The 18911-nt window shown below is 35.0% G+C and overlaps 1 protein-coding gene across 1 annotated transcript in view; it reads left to right on the forward strand.

Moving 5' to 3' along the window:
- The window catches only part of LOC126735507 (kinesin-like protein Klp98A), a 53738-nt gene extending 40078 nt beyond the window's left edge, over nucleotides 1-13660 (forward strand). Inside the window, exons 18-22 of the mRNA XM_050439522.1 lie at nucleotides 9966-10151; nucleotides 10213-10374; nucleotides 10428-10497; nucleotides 10560-10738; nucleotides 12901-13660. Of these exons, the coding sequence (XP_050295479.1) occupies nucleotides 9966-10151; nucleotides 10213-10374; nucleotides 10428-10497; nucleotides 10560-10738; nucleotides 12901-13131 (828 nt within the window). The 3' untranslated portion in view covers nucleotides 13132-13660. The remainder of the gene's footprint in view (nucleotides 1-9965; nucleotides 10152-10212; nucleotides 10375-10427; nucleotides 10498-10559; nucleotides 10739-12900) is intronic.
- The last annotated feature ends 5251 nt before the right edge of the window (nucleotides 13661-18911 follow it).

An 18911-nucleotide genomic window follows, 5' to 3' on the forward strand; every position in this document is an offset into this window, starting at 1 on the left:
TTTTAAACTGCTGAGCATTCATAACATCTAATCCTAATATGACATCATCCATGATTTCTGCCACTAGTACTGGCTGTTGGAATGTTGTTAAGCCAATGGTGACTGTAGCTTCGTGCAATCCAAGAATCGGGATCCTTTTTCCATTTGCAGACTCCAGAATTAAATTGGGTGGTGCTGAGAGCCTACAGTGTGCTACGATGTTCGGCTTCACGATAGTATGACTTGATCCTGTATCCACTACCATCTCACATTCACGGCCGCATATTTTTCCCGGTACTACCAAGCTCTCTCCAGGATGTGGCAGCCGGTTTAGTTTTATACGTGGGGCTTGGTAGCACCCAGCCAGCTTGAAGTTGAAGTTTTCCTGGTTCCTTGGATCTCTTAAAGGCTTGGGGCATTGACATTTAAGGTGCCCCTCCTCATTGCAATTCCAGCATTGCAATGGTCTTTTAGGTTTCCTCGCTAATAATGATTCAAGCTTCTTTAGGCGGTCTTCGAGATCACTTTCCGAAGTTCTGATTTGTCTTATTCGTGTCTGCCTTCTAGTTGCTTGAAAAGCTGCCTCATACTCTAGTCCATGGGCCAAAGCTTCTGATATACTTTTATGATGAGCCATCCTTAGAGCGTGGTTAGTATCTGGATCTCGAACTCCGTCAATAAAACAATTTATAGAAATTTGTTCTCGGAACTCTGTTGGGGCTGAAGGGTAAGCCAGATTTACTAATCGAGCAACATCGGCCTCAAACTGTTGGAGTCCTTCCTCGGGTTGTTGTCTTCTAGATTTCAATTGAGCCTGGTACACTTGTTGTAGATGGGCTTCACCGTATCTCATCTCTAAGGTACGCACCAGTACGTCGAAATTAAGCTGATCCTCAGATGGCACCATTCTTAATATTTCTGTAGCTTCTCCTCTAAGGCTTAGCTTAAGATTGATTGCCTTTTCTTCGTTATCCCAGCGATTTCCCCTAGCAGCGGCCTCAAATTGATTCAAATAGGTACTCCAAGCTTCTTTGCCGTCGAATTTTGGTGGCTTTACTTTCATCATTGTTTGCATTCCAGGATCGGGATGAAGAGGAGTCCGTTTTACTTTCATCTCTAGTTCTTGGATCTTTTTTTGTACTTGCCCCAATTCTTCTTCTACTGTTGCTTCAAAGTTAGTCATTAATTGTTTCTGATTCTTCTCCAGATCTTCTTTAAGTTGTAAAACTCGTTCCTCTTGTTTTCTGTCTCGTTCCTCCTGCTCCTTTTTAAGATTATTTTTTAAATTAAGTAAGTCATCTTTCATGGTTCGAATCAGGTCTTCATTTTCTTTCTTTAGGTCATCTTTCATGGTCCTTATCAGGTCTTCATTTTCCTTCTTCAGGTCAGATTTAATTGTCTTTAGTAAATCTTCCTGTTTCTTGTCTCGCTCTTCTTGTTTGCGGTCTCGTTCTTCTTGTTCTTCCTTCAGTTTACGGTCTCGTTCTTCTTGTTCTACCTTCTGTTTACGGTCTCGTTCTTCTTGTTCTTTCTTCTGTTTACGGTCTCGTTCTTCTTGTTTGCGGTCTCGTTCTTCTTGTTCTTCCTTCTGTTTACGGTCTCGTTGTTCTTGTTCTTCCTTCTGTTTACGGTCTCGTTGTTCTTGTTCTTCCTTCTGTTTACGGTCTCGTTCTTCTTGTTCTACTTTTTGCTCGTCAAACTTCCTTAATAGCAGCTCCATCAATTTCTCGGTCTCCATCTTGGCCTGACTTCTTGTTAAAGGCATCCACTAAAATGAGCTTCCAAATATCCTTTACTTCTGACACCAATTGTAACGAAATTCGGGAACACACTTTTATTGTCAACGTCAAAAACACTAACCTAACTCGCTTTGACTGTCGTTTAATTGTTTCCAAGGTAAAAACTGACTAAACAATTAAAACTGAATGAATTGTCACGAAGCGCGTCCTTTTTAAAACCCGATGGAACAGTTTCGAAATATTTAGAATTATCTTCATTGTTTTTGCCCAAAGAGACCAATAATTTTAGGAGAATACTGACAGTCAAAGCAAGCAAGTATACAAATTCTAGAAAATTAGAACTACAGGGATTTACAATAATATAACCTAAATAACCTAAATTGGGGCCAAAATGGGGCTCTCAAACAAGATGAACTACCTAAAAACTAAACACTATAGATGAAAATAATAAACCAAACGTAAGTAGAACCCTAAAGAAACCCTACGAATCAACTTTAACTACACAATACTAATAAAATTGTACAAAAACTAGCAGAATAATTAACGTATTTACATTTTCATAATAATATATATGGTTTTTTGTTCAAAGAATAACCCATGAAATCCTCCGATAAACATTATTTTTATCATAAAATATTTATTTCATTACTGATCTTCTTCTTTATGTTAGTATTGTAGTAGAAAATTTGCAGAGGAAAATAAAACTGCTTTTCATTGAAAAAAAATCTAACATTTCGATTCGTTATTATATTTTTTTTCTCAGGGTTGACAAGGGCTAACAATAATACATTATTGTTAGACTTTTCTTTCCTTCATCTTATAATTGAAACACAACAAATTATTCTTTTTTTATGAGATAACAAGAGGCATTTACCATGCCTAAATTATATAGGATATATATTTGTTTCCTTAATATGAAATCTCAATTTTACTTGTTCACACGGAATTATGATTTAAAACAATTTTCAATATTTATATATTTTTTTGAATATATAATTATTACACTCCGTAAAAATAAATTGCTATAGAAAAGCAAAGTAAAACTGTTACTAAAAGTACTTAATTGTTATTATTATTGTATTATAACAAATTACAAAGTCTTACTCGTCTTCATACAAATTTGAACAAATGGTTCTTTGGTGTTTTTGGCAAATTTGCTTCTTGGAAATGATGTAAATCACCCTACTACATTTTTTTCTTGATTTGAATTAAATTTGGTATCATTCTTCTTTTTTTGGCCACCTGATAAAATAAATCTTGAGAAAATAGTTTCTTCTTGAAAATTATTTTGAAGTTTTCCTATTTTTCTCGGAATGTTTGAGTCATCGTTTTTTTTTCCGTTTGATACAATTAGGTAACTCTGTTATTTCGAATTGTCTATATATCTTTAAATGTTCATACAATATGAGTGAGTCATCAGGTATACTAGGATGAATTTTTTGTGTTTTTGATAAAAAATGTAAGCAATATTTCCAAAATGAATTTAAATGTGTAGAATTTCACTATTTTCCCAAGAAATAATTAACTTCCCATTTAATTATCTTTTAATATTGAATTTAAAATGGCATCATACGGTGCCTCGAAATTGCTTAGGTAGAATTTATTCTGGTGTCTTGACTCACTAAAAACAGCACCATGGCGAGTTTGAGCTTAGAGCATAGGAAGAGGGGAGTATTCAGTTTTTGATATAGGTATAGTGCGTGCAGAGATATACAGTTGAATTGTATTACCATAAATTAATAGTCCCATTAAGGCTCATTGTATGCGGCTTAATAGCTGGCTTGAAAACATAGCTGTCCGTATTTTAAATAACATAAAAAATCTGGAACTTGCTGTTCCCCCACAGAGCAAAAAATGCTAAAAAAAATAATAAAATTGTTATCAAAAATCATTTATTTTCTGACAATATTTTTAAATTTATGTTTACGGTTACTTAACCATCAAATTTAATTCCGCAGGGTGCTATAGAACTTTGGTACCAGACAGTTTCTTTGTGAATGATTTTTTTTAAAGAAATGTGTTTCATTGCTTGTGATAGATCTAGTTTCGGAATTGGAATTGAATGTCCCGATTTTAACGCGACCGTATACCTCTTCAATTTGTGGAAAATTAAATACATATATAAAACTTTAAATGTTGCATTTTTTATTCTTTGTAGAGGGATTCAGTGGGATCTTAATATTTTTATTTTAACTTGTTTTAGGGATGGATATGGATGGAAATGTATTAACTAGTAGTCTCTATAATACGTTCTGTCCATCTAAAATTAAATATAATAAGTTATGCTACTAACTAATTGATCATCAAAAGAACTTAATTTTCTTTTGTCTGTATTTAGGGGGTTCGTAAATTCTGATCTGGTCGACTTTTCCAATATTTTAATGCTTATATTTATGCATTTATTAATATCAATAACAGCCGTTGCTTTATATTAATGTCAATAAATACAATAAAAAACAGGTCTAATACGGTTCCTTGGGGATATACGGGGTGTTGCACCGCCAGGCGGGCCATACGAAATCCCATGTAATTTTTAATAGGGTCAGATATAGGCTCTCCTAATTATTTTAGAGAAAAATTTTATGCGAGTAATTTAAAGAGCACTATAATCTGCAATCAATAACATAACTTTTAATTTTATAAGTTTGCCCGTTTAGAAGTTATAGCGAAAATCTTAAGGGTAAAGGTTAGGTACGGGTAAACTGCCAAGTAAAGTTATCGTAATAAAATTGTGGTTTTTATTAAATTATTATTGAAAATTCTTACAATCGTACACATGCACACAAATTGTTATAATATAAACCATGAAATATTTTAAAAAACTTGTAAACTGTTTTCTTAAAAATAATTTATTAAACCTAAAATATTAACTTAAAAAAGAAGTTATAATAAATGTTCAAATATTCCTCCATTAGACGCTAAGCAATAACCCAAGCGGTCGTAAGACTCTTTTCTAACATTCGCTAATTGATAAACTGAAATTTTGTTACATTCCATCGGAATCGCATTTTTTAACTCTTCGAGATTTGGATAATTCTTATCCTTGTAAATTTTGTTTTTTAAATGACCCACGGAAAAAAAATCATTGGGAGAGAGATCAGGAGACCTTGGTACCCAAATTATTACGTGTCGCAAGCATAACCACTAACATTCTCATTGAAAGCGTTATTTAAATATTCCCGAACAGCAAGCGTAGTATGCGCCGGACAATGATCCATTTGATACCAAACCTCTTGATTTTCCCCGACAAGATCATTTAAACTCGGCAAAATGTATTCCTCACGTAGTTCCTAAATAATAATTTGCTTTTAAATTTCGATTGATGAATTGAATGGTCCTAAAATGTGGTGTCCGAAAATCCCCGCCCAAACATTAACTTTCTGTGGATACTGAGTTCGTGTTTTTACATATCTATGCTGATTTTCTTTATTCCAATACCGATAATTTTGAACGTTAGGTTTATTGTTTAAAGTAAAAGTGCATTAATCTGTGAAGCAAATATTTCTTATAAAATCCCTATCAATGTTTGCCCTTTCCATCATATCCAAACAGAACTCCTGCCGCCGTAATTCATCCCCATCTCTAAGCTCCTGATGCCTTCCATATTTTCAAGAGAAATATTTTTGTTTTTTTAAAGCCCGAAATGCAGTTTTATAATCAATGCCCATGATCTCTCCAAGATTTCTTGTACTTATTTTTCCTTCATTTTCTTCCACATGTAAAAAACCGGCAAGTCTATCATTTTCTTCGTTTTCGTGCCTTTGACGATTGTTTCGTTCATTGTTTGCCTCACATTTGCAATTATTTACTACAGTATCCTTTTGCTCAAATTTTGTAACAGTTCTATTAACTGTTGGTTTTCCTGGTATCGGCCTATTTGGAAAAATTGCTGCAAATAAGTCTGAAATTTCTAGGTAACTATTGCCTTGGTAGAACCATTTAACCATTAGTACGTTTTCTTCAGTAGTGTAACTCAAAGCAGAGTTTTTTTAATGTAGAATTTTAATGCAGTGAACTTATTATGACAAATTATTTGATGTTCATCACCAGTCAGGGTAATAAATTTCAGCTGGCATACCTATGAATATGAGAAGAAAGATTTTTTACTGTTACTCCTAAACGGACAAACCAAAAATAATTAAAGTTATTTTGTTGGTTGCAGATTTTGGAGCTCTTGAAATTATTCTAATACATTTTGTCTCTAAAATAATTAAGGGAGCCAATATTTGACCCTATTAAAAATTACATGGGATTGCCTGTCTCGTCTGGCGGTGCAACAGTGAAAAGCGATTTACAATCTAAGCTATTCGTATCAAAACATGATTTATAGTGTTCTAGAGCTACACTCTAATGGTATCTATTGATTTTGTTACACAAAAAGCCCCAAACAAACTAGACTGTAAGAAATTTGTTTAGTTGGTAAACATGGGGTCAAACAGAACAGAACACGTTCAACATTTTCCGATGTTTGTCGGTAACTGTGATTTGCGCAAAGGGTTCGTTTGTACTCAGTAAATACGGATGTTTGGTGCGTTTGTTATATTTATGGCATTCCAGTCTTGGCGCAAAACCAATTTATATCAAAAAAATAGACTGGAGTAGGGAAAAATGTCTAGAACCTATAGACTAATTTGAGTTCCATCCCACCAACGTATTATATTTCAACAAAATCAAAAGCATGATGCGGGGGTGCGTGATGGAAATGCTTCTATTAAGGTTTAGAAGAGAAAAAGGAAAGTTTTTATACAGGGTTACTGGTAATTCGATACATTCCTTTGGAGATGTGATAGGGGAGGGGGTAAGAAGTAAATTGAACCCTAATATGTATTATGCAAAAGTTGATATTTAATTTTTTCTGTTTTTCTTCAAAATGTAGACCTTAGTGGTTTAAAAGGCAGTTTCCAGAAAATCCGCTGTATATTTTTTTAACTTTTTAGGCAAAATACATGCTCAACACAATAGTGTTACGTTTGTAATGGCAAAAGTCCCGCAACTAGTTGTAACCATAGGTAAATTCTCGATGCAAATTGTAATTTTTTTTTCTTAAATAAAATACTACACTTTCTAGTGGATATTTTTTGAGAAAAAATTATGCTACATTCTTCAAAATTTACGTAAAACTTTCTTATTATCTAAGCTAACTCATAGGCTATAAATGCTACCAAAAATTTTAACAGAATTTTGTATTTTTATTATTAATAGTAAGAACGCACTTGAAAAATGCCAAGTGGTATTTACTTCTATGGTATTTAAGTACTATAGCAACAATTTGTTTTTTTAATTTTATTGTTAAAAATTTGATGTGTAGATAGTCTGACAGCAATAATTGTTGTGGAAAGTAGTTAAATTACGAGTTTCGAGTTTATTTTTCTCGTGTTTTCAAAGAAGGTATTCTATTGGTTTCTGCGCTATGGCCACGTATACTAACGCTGAATATGCAGATATTATGTTTGTGTATGGGTTTTGCAATGGTAATGCCGCGGAGTCTCGCCGAGAATACCAACGTCGCTTTCCGAACCGCCGCATTCCAAATGTCCGTGTTTTCGCTTCGACCTACCGAGCTATCGCTGAAACTGGATCCGTAAAACCAAGAAGAGGTGACGCTGGCGCTCCTCGCGTATATCGAGCAGAAGATGAGGAGGAAATATTAAGACATTTTGAAGACGATCCAACCACATCCACTAATGCCGTAGCGCAGCAAACAGGATTATCGCAATGGAAAGTTTGGTCCACGATTCGGCAAATGGGAAGCCATCCTTACCATTATACGCCTGTCCAAGGATTGGAAGAAGGGGACCCGATAAGAAGGGTAGTATTCTGCAGATTTATTATAAATTCTGATGCAGACAATAGAACTTTTTTAACCGACATTTTGTGGACGGACGAGTCAAAGTTTAGTCATGAGGGCATTACAAATTTTCATAACCTTCATTTTTGGGCCGAAGAAAATCCCCGTTTAACAAGAGAAACCAGTTTTCAAAGAAAGTTTTCTGTAAATGTGTGGATGGGACTTATTGGCCGGGATGTAATAGGACCACATTTTTTCCCAGACCATTTAAACGGGGATATTTATGAAAATTTTTTACGACATGACCTACAAGATCTTTTTGACGATATTCCTCTCGCCGTTAGAGGACGAATGATATTTCAACATGACGGCTGTCCAGCTCATTTTCGGCGGTCAGTTCGGCAGTTCCTGGATGAACGTTTCCCGAATCGTTGGATTGAAAGGTCAGGTCCAATAGCTTGGCCAGCACGAAGCCCTGACTTAACCCCGCTTGATTATAGCATATGGGGTCAAATGAAAGCACTGGTTTATGCAACCCCAATAATTACCCGGGAAGATCTTATCCAAAGAATAACCAACGCTGCCCAGCAGATCAGGAATACCATAACAACTAGAACAACAAAGACTGAAATGAGAAGGCGCTGCCGAGCCTGTATTCGCAATAGAGGCTCTCATTTTGAACAAGATTTGTGAAGGTAAATACTGATAAATGCGTTACTTTACAATTTATAATAAAAATACAAAACCATGTCACCTAACTTTTAAGCATTTGTATCCTGTGAGCTAGCTTAGGTAATAAGGAAGTTTTAAGGAAATTTTGAAGAATGTAGCATAATTTTTTTTTCAAAAAATATCCACTAGAAAGTGTAGTATTTTATTTAAGAAAAAAAAATTACACTTTGCATCGAGAATTTACCTATGGTTACAACTATTTGCGGGACTTTTGCCATTACAAACGTAACACTATTGTGTTGAGCATGTATTTTGCCTAAAAAGTTAAAAAAATATACAGCGGATTTTCTGGAAACTGCCTTTTAAACCACTAAGGTCTACATTTTGAAGAAAAACAGAAAAAATTAAATATGTCGAAAACTATCAACTTTTGCATAATACATATTAGGGTTCAATTTACTTCTTACCCCCTCCCCTATCACATCTCCAAAGGAATGTATCGAATTACCAGTAACCCTGTATAATCGAGATGCACTCATTTTTGCATATTTTATTAAATTATTAATCAAAAGACAACAACACAAAGTCTCGGTCTCGAAAGTTTTATTTTATGTGTCAATCATTAGACCTTAAAAAGGTTAAAACACGACCGACTGGGTCAATTATACACACACACTAGTGTGTGAATATGTGGATCACCTCTTTCAATTAATAAATTCTGTTGAATATTGTAGTCTGTAAATTCTTTCAGGCAAATAAACATTTTGTCTTAAGGGTAAATAACGGATATTGCAACACAAAGATGATTATTATTATTATTATTATTATTATTTTAGTTTTTATATTGCGACAAAATGCAGGGACGTGTTCCTTGTCGAAATTAAGCAAAAAATCTCTATAAACAAAATGGCCTAACTGTCTTAGATCTTACACTACAGGGTGGTAAAGTTGAAAGAAAAAAAGTGGCTTTTTTCATTGTTATAAAAATTATTTGTTATTAATTATTTTTACTATATTAATTTTTAATGCATATCGGATAGGCATTTGAACGAATATTTTACCGGAAAAACTAAAAAAAATACTGAAAATCGAGTTATAAAAGTAACACTTGATTAAGATAATCGGATTTAGGCGTTAGGGCTATCCACGACAATGGTTTTTATTTTTTTATGCGAAAACCGTGCAACGGGTGAAAAAATACTAAAAGACCAGATATGCTCTAAATCTAAAAGAAATAAAGAATTGAAAAAATTTTTTTATTACAAAAAACCAGTGGCGTACCTTTTTCTTTAAAAAAAATATTAAACGCCAATGGGGAATATAAAAATGTAAATTGTGTCTAGGAAAAACGCTATGTATGCTTAGATACTCCGTACCAATTTTCAGAAAAATATCTACAGGAATATCAAATTTATAGGACATATGTTCATAGAAACTTTTTTGCTTGATTTTGTCTAACGGGCACGTCCCTAAATTTTATCGCAATATTAAAAAACACCCTGTATATATCATATTTAAGCTTCGATTAATCTGAGTCTATTCACTGATTTTGCGTCTTACATAATGGTTTTTTTTTTAATCCAATATCTCCACTTTTGGAAATTGTGGCCTAGTAAGGCATGGTGTTGGGCTAAGTCTGTGTTTTTTTTTGTATTCTATTTGTTCTCTGGCATATCATGCATTGGTAAATTCTATTTTTTAAATAAAATTAAAGTTTTTGCGGATTATTTACTGCAAATATAAAAAATTGAAACTTCGTAATTATTGACTAAAATAATTACTTTCAGGGCGTTATCAGCGATTCCCAATCAACGAGTTCCATCGAAAATCGTTCACCGGTAACAAAGAAAAACCGCAGGAGGGACGCGGAAGCGCTTAGAAGATTATCTCACAGGATTGCACAAGTAAAGAACTCAATAGTGCGAAACTTGGATGGACAAGTGCCTAAGGATCATCTGGATAAGCAAATTGCGGTAGGAAATTCCTATTTTGCACGATATAACGATGATTTACAATTCTTGAATTTCCTTTTAGAACCTTCAAGAGCTTCAACGTCAATATATGAATTTGAAGTACGGTTGTCATTCAATGTTAGCTCCGGCACCCGAACATCCTCTGCAAGATATGGACAGTCCAAGTCCCATTAAACCCCTTCATTCTGGATCTACTAGTGCCTTATATACGTCATCTCTACAAGTAATTTCTAGTATTATTTCTAGGACATTTTTCGTTAAAGTTCAAATTTTCAGATACAAAATCAGAGTCTACCCTTATATAACCAGTATATGTACCGATCTATGCCTTCCATAGCAATAAGTGGTAAGTTATTTTCTCCTTAAAAGTGTCTATTCGCACCGACTACTCTAATTGTCTACTTTTAGACGTGAATTGTGAATCCATAATCAACATAAGTGGTTACCATTTAAGAGGAGCAGGAACAAAGACTCATTACGAATATGAAGTTAGAATTTGGACTGTAGATGACCGATGGACAATTTTGAGGAGATACACTCGTTTTAGGGACCTTCATATTGCTATGAAGGCTAGATACAAAGAAAAGGTAAGAAATCACCATTATAATAGCGACTTCTGTGATCTCTTTCATTGTTAGTGTAAAATGAAACATTTTTGGGGTTTCTTGTTAATCTGGATTTTCTATCTGAATGTCATTTTTTTATTGGGGGCTTAAACTAGGTTTAGAATTAAATCATTTTCTACATTGTACTTTCTTATCCGCTCAAATGCGTTTAATATTCACTGAATAGTAATATCTAAAATTTTATATTAAATTTGTATATATCATATTTTACTATTTTTGCGCACTGCAGCAAACGTTATAAATGTTCTAAATCAGTTTTCGCTCGCTTTAATTTTGTGTTACAAGGATGCCAGACCTCGTTAAATAATGCTTATGAAGCAGAGTTTTATTTTAAAAATTATTCTATCCTTCAATGTACTTGCCTCCCCTCACCACATACTGTTCCATTCGTCAAAGCAATGCTGAAAATGTTCTTCCTGTAAGAGCTTCACCTTTTTCGTCGAATCGAATAAAGTTCCCTTTAAGACAGACCGATAAATAACTCTTCATTTCAAACCTTTATCTCAGATTTTGTCATAAATGTTTCTCCTACTTAATTTTTACGTACATGCCCTTTTATCAAAAAGTGTCCCAAATAAAAATTATAATTATAGATCTCTTTTAGATCTACATTAGGAAGATAACTTTGCATATCCAGGAAGCATTACAACAGTAGTAGAGACCAAAGTTGAAGACCCTTTTTAAATGGAATTGTATTTTTTTTTGCATTTTCCGATCCTAGGCAAAATTTTAACACAATTTCATGTAACATAATTATGCTATATCTAACTTCAACAGATTATAAGATACAATAGTTTAAGAAAAATTATTATGTAAAATTTATTATAAATAAAACATACCAATACTAACCCATAAAAAAAGAAACGATACAAAAAAAGTATTTAAACAATAATCCTATTTAATTAAGTGTTGGGAATGGTCTCCTTGAACCTTTTGACAATGTGCCAAATTGTAGTAAAAAGCATTTGCTACGTTTTCTAACATATCGGGAGTTATCAATTTACATTCCGCTCTAATTCTGTCTTATAATTCGTTCATATTTTCCAGCTTTGTCGCATAAACTTTATTTTTTTAATGCCCTGAGATAAACTAAACTAGGAGTGTAAGGTCTAATAGTGTAAGTCTATAATCAGGGCTTCTTGTTCTGCAAATCTAACGATTTGGAAAAGTCGTATCTAAGAGTCTTCTTACATTAACTCCGAAATGAATTTTATTGAAATCATATTTGATGAAAATTAGCATTAGCATGTCTTCTTATTTCTGATGAATGTATCAGCTGTATGCTGTTCTTAATTCATAAATAAAACACAATTTTTTGTATTCGGCGTATAATCAAAAACAAAAATTGCCATCAGGGCTTAGGACACTATAAAGGATACATTAAATCAAAGCAAACAAGAGCATTTTAGAATTAGACAAAGATCTTTTCGTAAACAGAGAGTGCATCGGTGCACATAAATTGATTATCTATTTAGACTAAATCAATAGAATTTTAAGATTAACAACAAGTAAGTTAAAAACAACGACTCTGTTACAAAAAGGGTACATGGCACAACTTTGCATGTGGTTAAAACAAAGTCAACCTCAACCTGTTGGACGGTATTAAAGTAAAAATTCGTATGTTGCTCCCATGTTCAAAATAAACAAATCAACCTATATTCGGCGTGGAAATGAATTTTATTATTAGGCAGAACCAAAGCCTATCCCATTATTATGAAATGTAGAGAAATAGAAATTTACGGGGAAGGAATAAATTTTATTCGTATCCTATCCTATAAAAAATCATAAAAGCAACTTAACTTTTGCTTCTATGATTTTTTACATAAAAAAAGCAAACATTTTATTATTTTAAAAAAGGAAAGCAAAGAAATTGTTTTTATTTTTGCCCTCGTTCTATGTTACCATTCGTTGTAAGGTTTAAAAAATAGAGAATGGCTCTAAAAAGAAATATCTAAACGTCGATATAAACACCAATAAGATGTCTGTTTTATTTTTGTTACTTGCACAATTTAACTAAACTGAACCTAAAATTAAATAACAATTTTCGTAATAAGCCTGTTCTAACTAATAAAATATTCTCCAGGTTTTACTTTACTCCCAGTAAACAGTTTATTTTTCTTTAGGTTGCTGCAATATCTTTTCCATCAAAAACCTTATTTGCCAATACGGAAGCAGTGGCGCAGTCCAGAAAGCGTCAGCTAGAATTGTATTTGCAGAGATTAATAGAGACGTGTAAAACTCTGCCGTCATGTCCGTTGGCGTATGGCGGTCCAATCACGAAAACGACCCTTCTTACCTTTTCACCCTTTTTCAGAAAAGGGGTGTTTGAAAATGGCAAGTATGGCACATCATGATGGCTCTTTTTCGTTTTAGGGTCTTAAAAAGATTTGCTTTAAATTATTAAGTAGCGGTTTTCTTTAGTTAGTGTTAAGCGGATCTTATTTGTTTAAATTACTGGTTACTTAGTGGCCTTAGTATTTTGTTGGACATATTGTTATTATGGAAATACGGAATTTCTTTTCCTTGCGTCACGATTTCTATTCTATATTTTTAATTTATATTAGTATTAGTTTTGTTAACTGTTGTCTCATTTTAACGAAACCTAGTGCAATGAAGACTACATCTAAACCTGATAACTTTACAGTTACCTCGATTAACTCCAAAAAAAAGCTTTAGATTTTCGGGTCAGTTTTTAAAAAAATTGACTTTTTATACATCAGCTATGTTTTAATAGTTATGACTAATAAATGTCTCTAAAAAAAAATTGTGATAAGTGATAGTGTTTAAGATTAGTCGTTTTTTTTTAACTTTGATTTGTATATTAGATTTGTTGTAAAAAAATTTATTGTTAAACCGAATTTAATTATATTTTTATTATCCTTAGTAGGTGGTTTTTTGATGAATAAATACGTTTTTAAACTTATGAACATTGTGTTATTTAGATTTATTTTCTTATTCGTCTAGACTCTAGTGAACCATATGTATATTTGCATTTCCATTATATACAATTTAACTTTTCAGGTTATTTATTACCTAAGGGGATCCATGGTATCTTGTATTATTACAATTTCCAGGAATAATTATTAGTATTAATCCGCCATAAGCTCAATATCTTCAAACAAAAGCTAATGATGATTATTTGTTGTTTTCTCATCTCAGGGCCGAATGTAAAAAAGAAACACAATTGTGTTATACAAAGTATATAACGGATGTGGGTATTAATATAAGAAACAATCCTTTGAATTTCTGGAGAATTATTAATGATAAGGAAAAATATATCTCTGTACCAAAACACATGCATTTTGGTAATCAATCCGACGCCCATATCATTGCGGACCGGTTCACCGACAATTCTTTAAAATTGAAACTCCAACTTTTTAAAATTACCATTTCTCTTTATATGATTATAAATGGAATTAATACTGCCATCTACAAAATGCATCATTAGGTCCGAATATTCGTGATATCTGCAAACCATCCAAGTTATTCCGAAAGTCTTTGATAAGCTCATATACAATCAATTGAATTGGCTCTGTGAAGGGTTATTGTCTTCGGAGCAACACAACTTCTTAACACAAAGGATTCACAGTTACTAATTTGTTGTATGAAATGGATCTATTAGCGGCTTTACAAAGAAAAGAACAAATGGATACCCTCTATACTGATTTTTTTAAAGCCTTTGACACAGTTAGTTTCGATTTATTGCTTTTTAAGCTGGGGGGCTTGGAATTTACCGCGCAGGATTTGTGGTGGTGGATGTTAAGCTTTTTAAAGGGTCGTGCGCAGAGAGTTAAGTTTTTTAATTATATATCGAAATTTATTGATTTCTCTTCAGGGGTACCTCAGAGTGGCCATTGCTCACCCTTATTATTCAGTCTCTTTATTAACGAGATTGGTGATCAACTTTTATCTAAGATTTGTTCTTTGCGGATGGCCTAAAATTTTATATAAGTGTATGTTGTTAAGCTGGACATTCTTTTACTGCAGAGGGACATCGATACTCTTTCGAATTGTAGTCGGCTTAATAATCTGAATTTAAACATTGATGTGTCTTTATAATTTTCCGGGGAGGGCTGGGGTAGAATAGCCCTCCGGTATGCTCTGCCTGTCGCAAAAGGCGACTAAAAGAGCAACCTCTTTGGTGGTAGATGTTGTCCTCTTGCATCGCCCAATTTAATACCACCACATAGGACTTAGGCAGCGTGAAGTGGTTCCATGGAACTCACGTTTCGCCGCCATGTCGATGTGTCCGGTTTCCAAAGGAGAAATAGAGTAATAAAATTAATGCATGATGGCGCCCTCACGACCAAAACTTTCCGGGGGTAAACTAGCCTCCCATCGGATCTCCGGGCGGAGGCTGGTCGCGGGGGTCCATCAGGCGGATTTAAAAGCCTAAAAATCAATTTCTGCAACATCAGAGGCCTAAACACCAATATTAATGCAGTACACCAACACCTGCAATCAAATAAGCCTCACATTCTGGCATTGGCAGAAACAAAGGTGAAACCTTCAACAACAAATGTTCACCTCATTTATCCTGGATACGACCTACACACCCGATTTCGACTAAACTTTGGATTGGCAGTATTTGTCAAGAGCGATTTGAGTTGCCAGCGGGAGGAAACGCTTGAACCTGCGAACTTCGACGTTATGTGGTTCAAAATAATAGCCAGTGGAGCCACGAAATTTATCTGCTGTATCTACAGACCACCAAGCGACACCCAATATAGGCGGCTCTTTTTGAACCTGGTTGATTGCATTAATCAACTCCAAATTGACTACCCAAGTGCAGAAATCATCGTCATGGGTGATTTTAACGTTCACAATATCAACTGGCTGCGCTTCTGCAACAAGAACGACGATGAAGGACGAGAAGCTGAGCTATTTGCCACCATATGCGGGCTTACGCAGCTTGTGGATGAACCTACCAGAATCCCCGATCGAGACGGCGAGTTCGCGAGTCTCCTAGATCTGGTCTTGGCTTCAGACCCTGACTCGTACACTGTATCAGTACAGGCCCCCCTAGGAACATCGGACCACAAATTGATAACAGTCTCTTGCCAGTTGGATGTTAAAACTCAGGATCCTCCGATACCGCGGAAGGTATGGCACTATAAATCAGCAGAGTGGAACCATCTTCGGGAATCTTATCGCTCATTCCCTTGGAAAGAAGTCTGCTTTAAAACCAATAACATCTCAGAATGTGCAAACCAAATTACAGAGACGATATTGGCAGGAATGGAAGCTTATATCCCTTTTTCTACTAAATGCGGATCAAACAACAAGCAATGGTTCAACCTGAATTGCAAAAAGGCAGTTAACACTAAAAACGCAGCATATTGCAAATGGCGTCAACATCCTTCCACCGAAAATCGGAGGAACTTTTTAACCTCCAGAAATAGCTGCAAGCGAATTATTGATGAATGCAAAGAGAGTCACAACAACAGGATCAAAAGCAAATTGCTAAACTGCTCAAATGGAACAAGATCTTTCTGGTCGGTATCGAAAGCCGTTAGTCAAGGATTTGCTAAGTCGGCCTTGCCACCCCTAACAGCAGATGATGGTTCAATCGCAGCAACAGCAAGGGAAAAAGCCAACTTACTGGGTAAACTCTTCGCGTCCAATTCTACTCTACACTCGCAAGGCAAAACACCGCTATATTTGCCAAGGGTGAATTCATCGATGGGAGAAATTTCGTTTCCCCAACGAATTATAAATAAAATTCTTAAAAGCCTAGACACCAACAAAGCTTCTGGACCCGATAGAATTCCAGCCCTAGTACTAAAACGTTGTGCAGACGAATTGACTCCTCCCTTATGTAGACTGTTCACGGCATCGTATAAGCAGGGCTCATTTCCAACAAGCTGGAAAACTGCTCGAGTGCAAGCTGTACCCAAAAAGGGTAAGAAGACGATGCCCTCCAATTACCGCCCGATTGCACTAGTTCCAGTAATATCGAATATTATGGAGAAAGCAGTCAACCAACAACTGTTAAGATATCTGGAATCATCTGGACTAATCAGAGATCATCAATACGGCTTCCGAAAGCTTAGATCCACCGGCGATCTTCTGGCTTACGTCACACACTTGTAAACGGAGGCCATGGAGAAGCACGGCGAGTCCCGCTCAGTTGCTCTTGACATTTCCAAGGCATTTGATAAAGTGTGGCATGAGGGACTTCTAACCAAGCTCTCCTCAATCGGCATACAAAACTCATTATTGAATTGGATCAAAAGTTTTCTTGAACAACGAACAATCCTAGTAGCCGTCGATGGACACCTCTCCGACAAATTTAACAATAACGCTGGAGTCCCTCAAGGATGCATTCTATCCCCCACCCTTTTCTTGATATATATCAACGATTTGCTAGGAACCACTGTCAATCCAATCTACAGCTTTGCGGACGATAGCACACTTATTTCCACATTTAAGTCCGCCAAACCAACGACAGCCGCAAGTTCTCAGAATCTTAGGCAGCAACAAGTCGCTTCAACCAACAACGATATTAGAGCAATCTTGGAGTGGGGCGGTAACAATCTGGTCAACTTTAACGCTAAAAAAACGCAGGCTGCAGTGTTTACGATGAAGACTAACCTTGGTGGCCCGGAGCTGGTTATGGCAGGGAAAACATTACCAATGAAATCATCTTTACATCTTCTAGGAGTCGAAGTCACCAACAGTGTGTCCTGGCATGACCACGTTGCCGAGATCGCCAGGGCAGCTTCCAAAAAACTAGGAGTGCTTTTCAAAACGAAAAAACTGTATACACCAGAACAGCTACTGACTCTTTATAAGGCTCAAATACGCCCTTCCCTCGAGTATTGCTCGCATGTCTGGAGCTCTGCACCCAAGCATAGTTTAAAGCTGGTAGATTCTATACAGAAGAGAGCTATTCGTCTTATCGACAAACCAGAACTGACAAAGAGTCTGGATAGTCTGGAGCACAGGAGAAAGGTGGCTGATCTCTGTTTATTCTCCGTTATTATCACGGTAAGTGCTCATCTGAGCTGGCAGGCCTGATTCCACCCAGGGCTGTTCCGGCAAGAAGGACGCGTCTAGCAGTTGCGGCTCATCAACATCGAGTCCACCTGCCTACCCCAAGGACGTCGCTGTATCGGGACTCATTCATCTGGAGAATATCTTCTTTGTGGAACGGGCTTCCACCTCATTTCCCGACGCATACAACCTGCAGCGATTCAAGATAAATGCCCACAAATATCTTCGCGCAAGCACCACTCCAAGAGTGACATAAGACTTTCCTCTTGTGCTCGTGTTTACCATAAAAAAAAAAATAGATTTTTCACAGGGAATAAAAAGTTTGAATTAAGGTATACTATGAATAAATTTAACTTGCTTTATAAAAATTCAAGTTCATGCATGATCTCGGCATTGTTTTCAATGAGAATTTTAACTTTAACAACCATATTTTCCAGGTTCAGCTAAGAGGTCTCAGGATGCAGGGGCTTACCTTAAGAAATTTCAGTGACTTTTCAATTAATGTAATGCAGACTGTATTTATTGTTCTCTTGTTAGATCACAACTTGAATATGTTATGTATGATAATTTAATTTTTATGTATTTAAGTATGGTCTCATTTATATGATTAATATATTGCTTTAATTGAGAAGACCCAAAATATTTTTTTAAAGTTCCGTGCGTATTAGTTGGGTATTCCACTGCAATATTTTAATAGGCGGGTAATACTTGCTCGATTAAACTTGGAACCCACTTCAGGATAGGCGAATTCAGTTTGTTCTAGTTTTTGTTTTCAAATTGTACTGGCAAATTCAATGCCCTGAAATTTTAAATCATGTTAAATATAATCTTCCATATTAAGATTTTTTAAGCTTTTTTTAGGGTACAAAGTTTGAATGTAATTATCTCTTTGATCTAATGATATTTTTTGAATTTATCTTTGAATCAATTTAAAAACTTGATCAGTGGTAGATTGTGAATTCTGTAAATGTGAATTATATATCATATTTTGGCTTGTTATGGTAATTATTACTATTGTTATAGTTTAATACTATCTTTATAGTAGCTATTTGTATGTATAATGGAAGATCCCGTCAATTTCATAAATAAATTTAATTGATAGTTTTTTATATTTAATCTTAATCTAATCATTAATCTT

Source organism: Anthonomus grandis, chromosome 4 (genome assembly GCF_022605725.1).
Source record: "Anthonomus grandis grandis chromosome 4, icAntGran1.3, whole genome shotgun sequence".
Taxonomy (NCBI): Eukaryota; Metazoa; Arthropoda; class Insecta; order Coleoptera; family Curculionidae; genus Anthonomus; species Anthonomus grandis.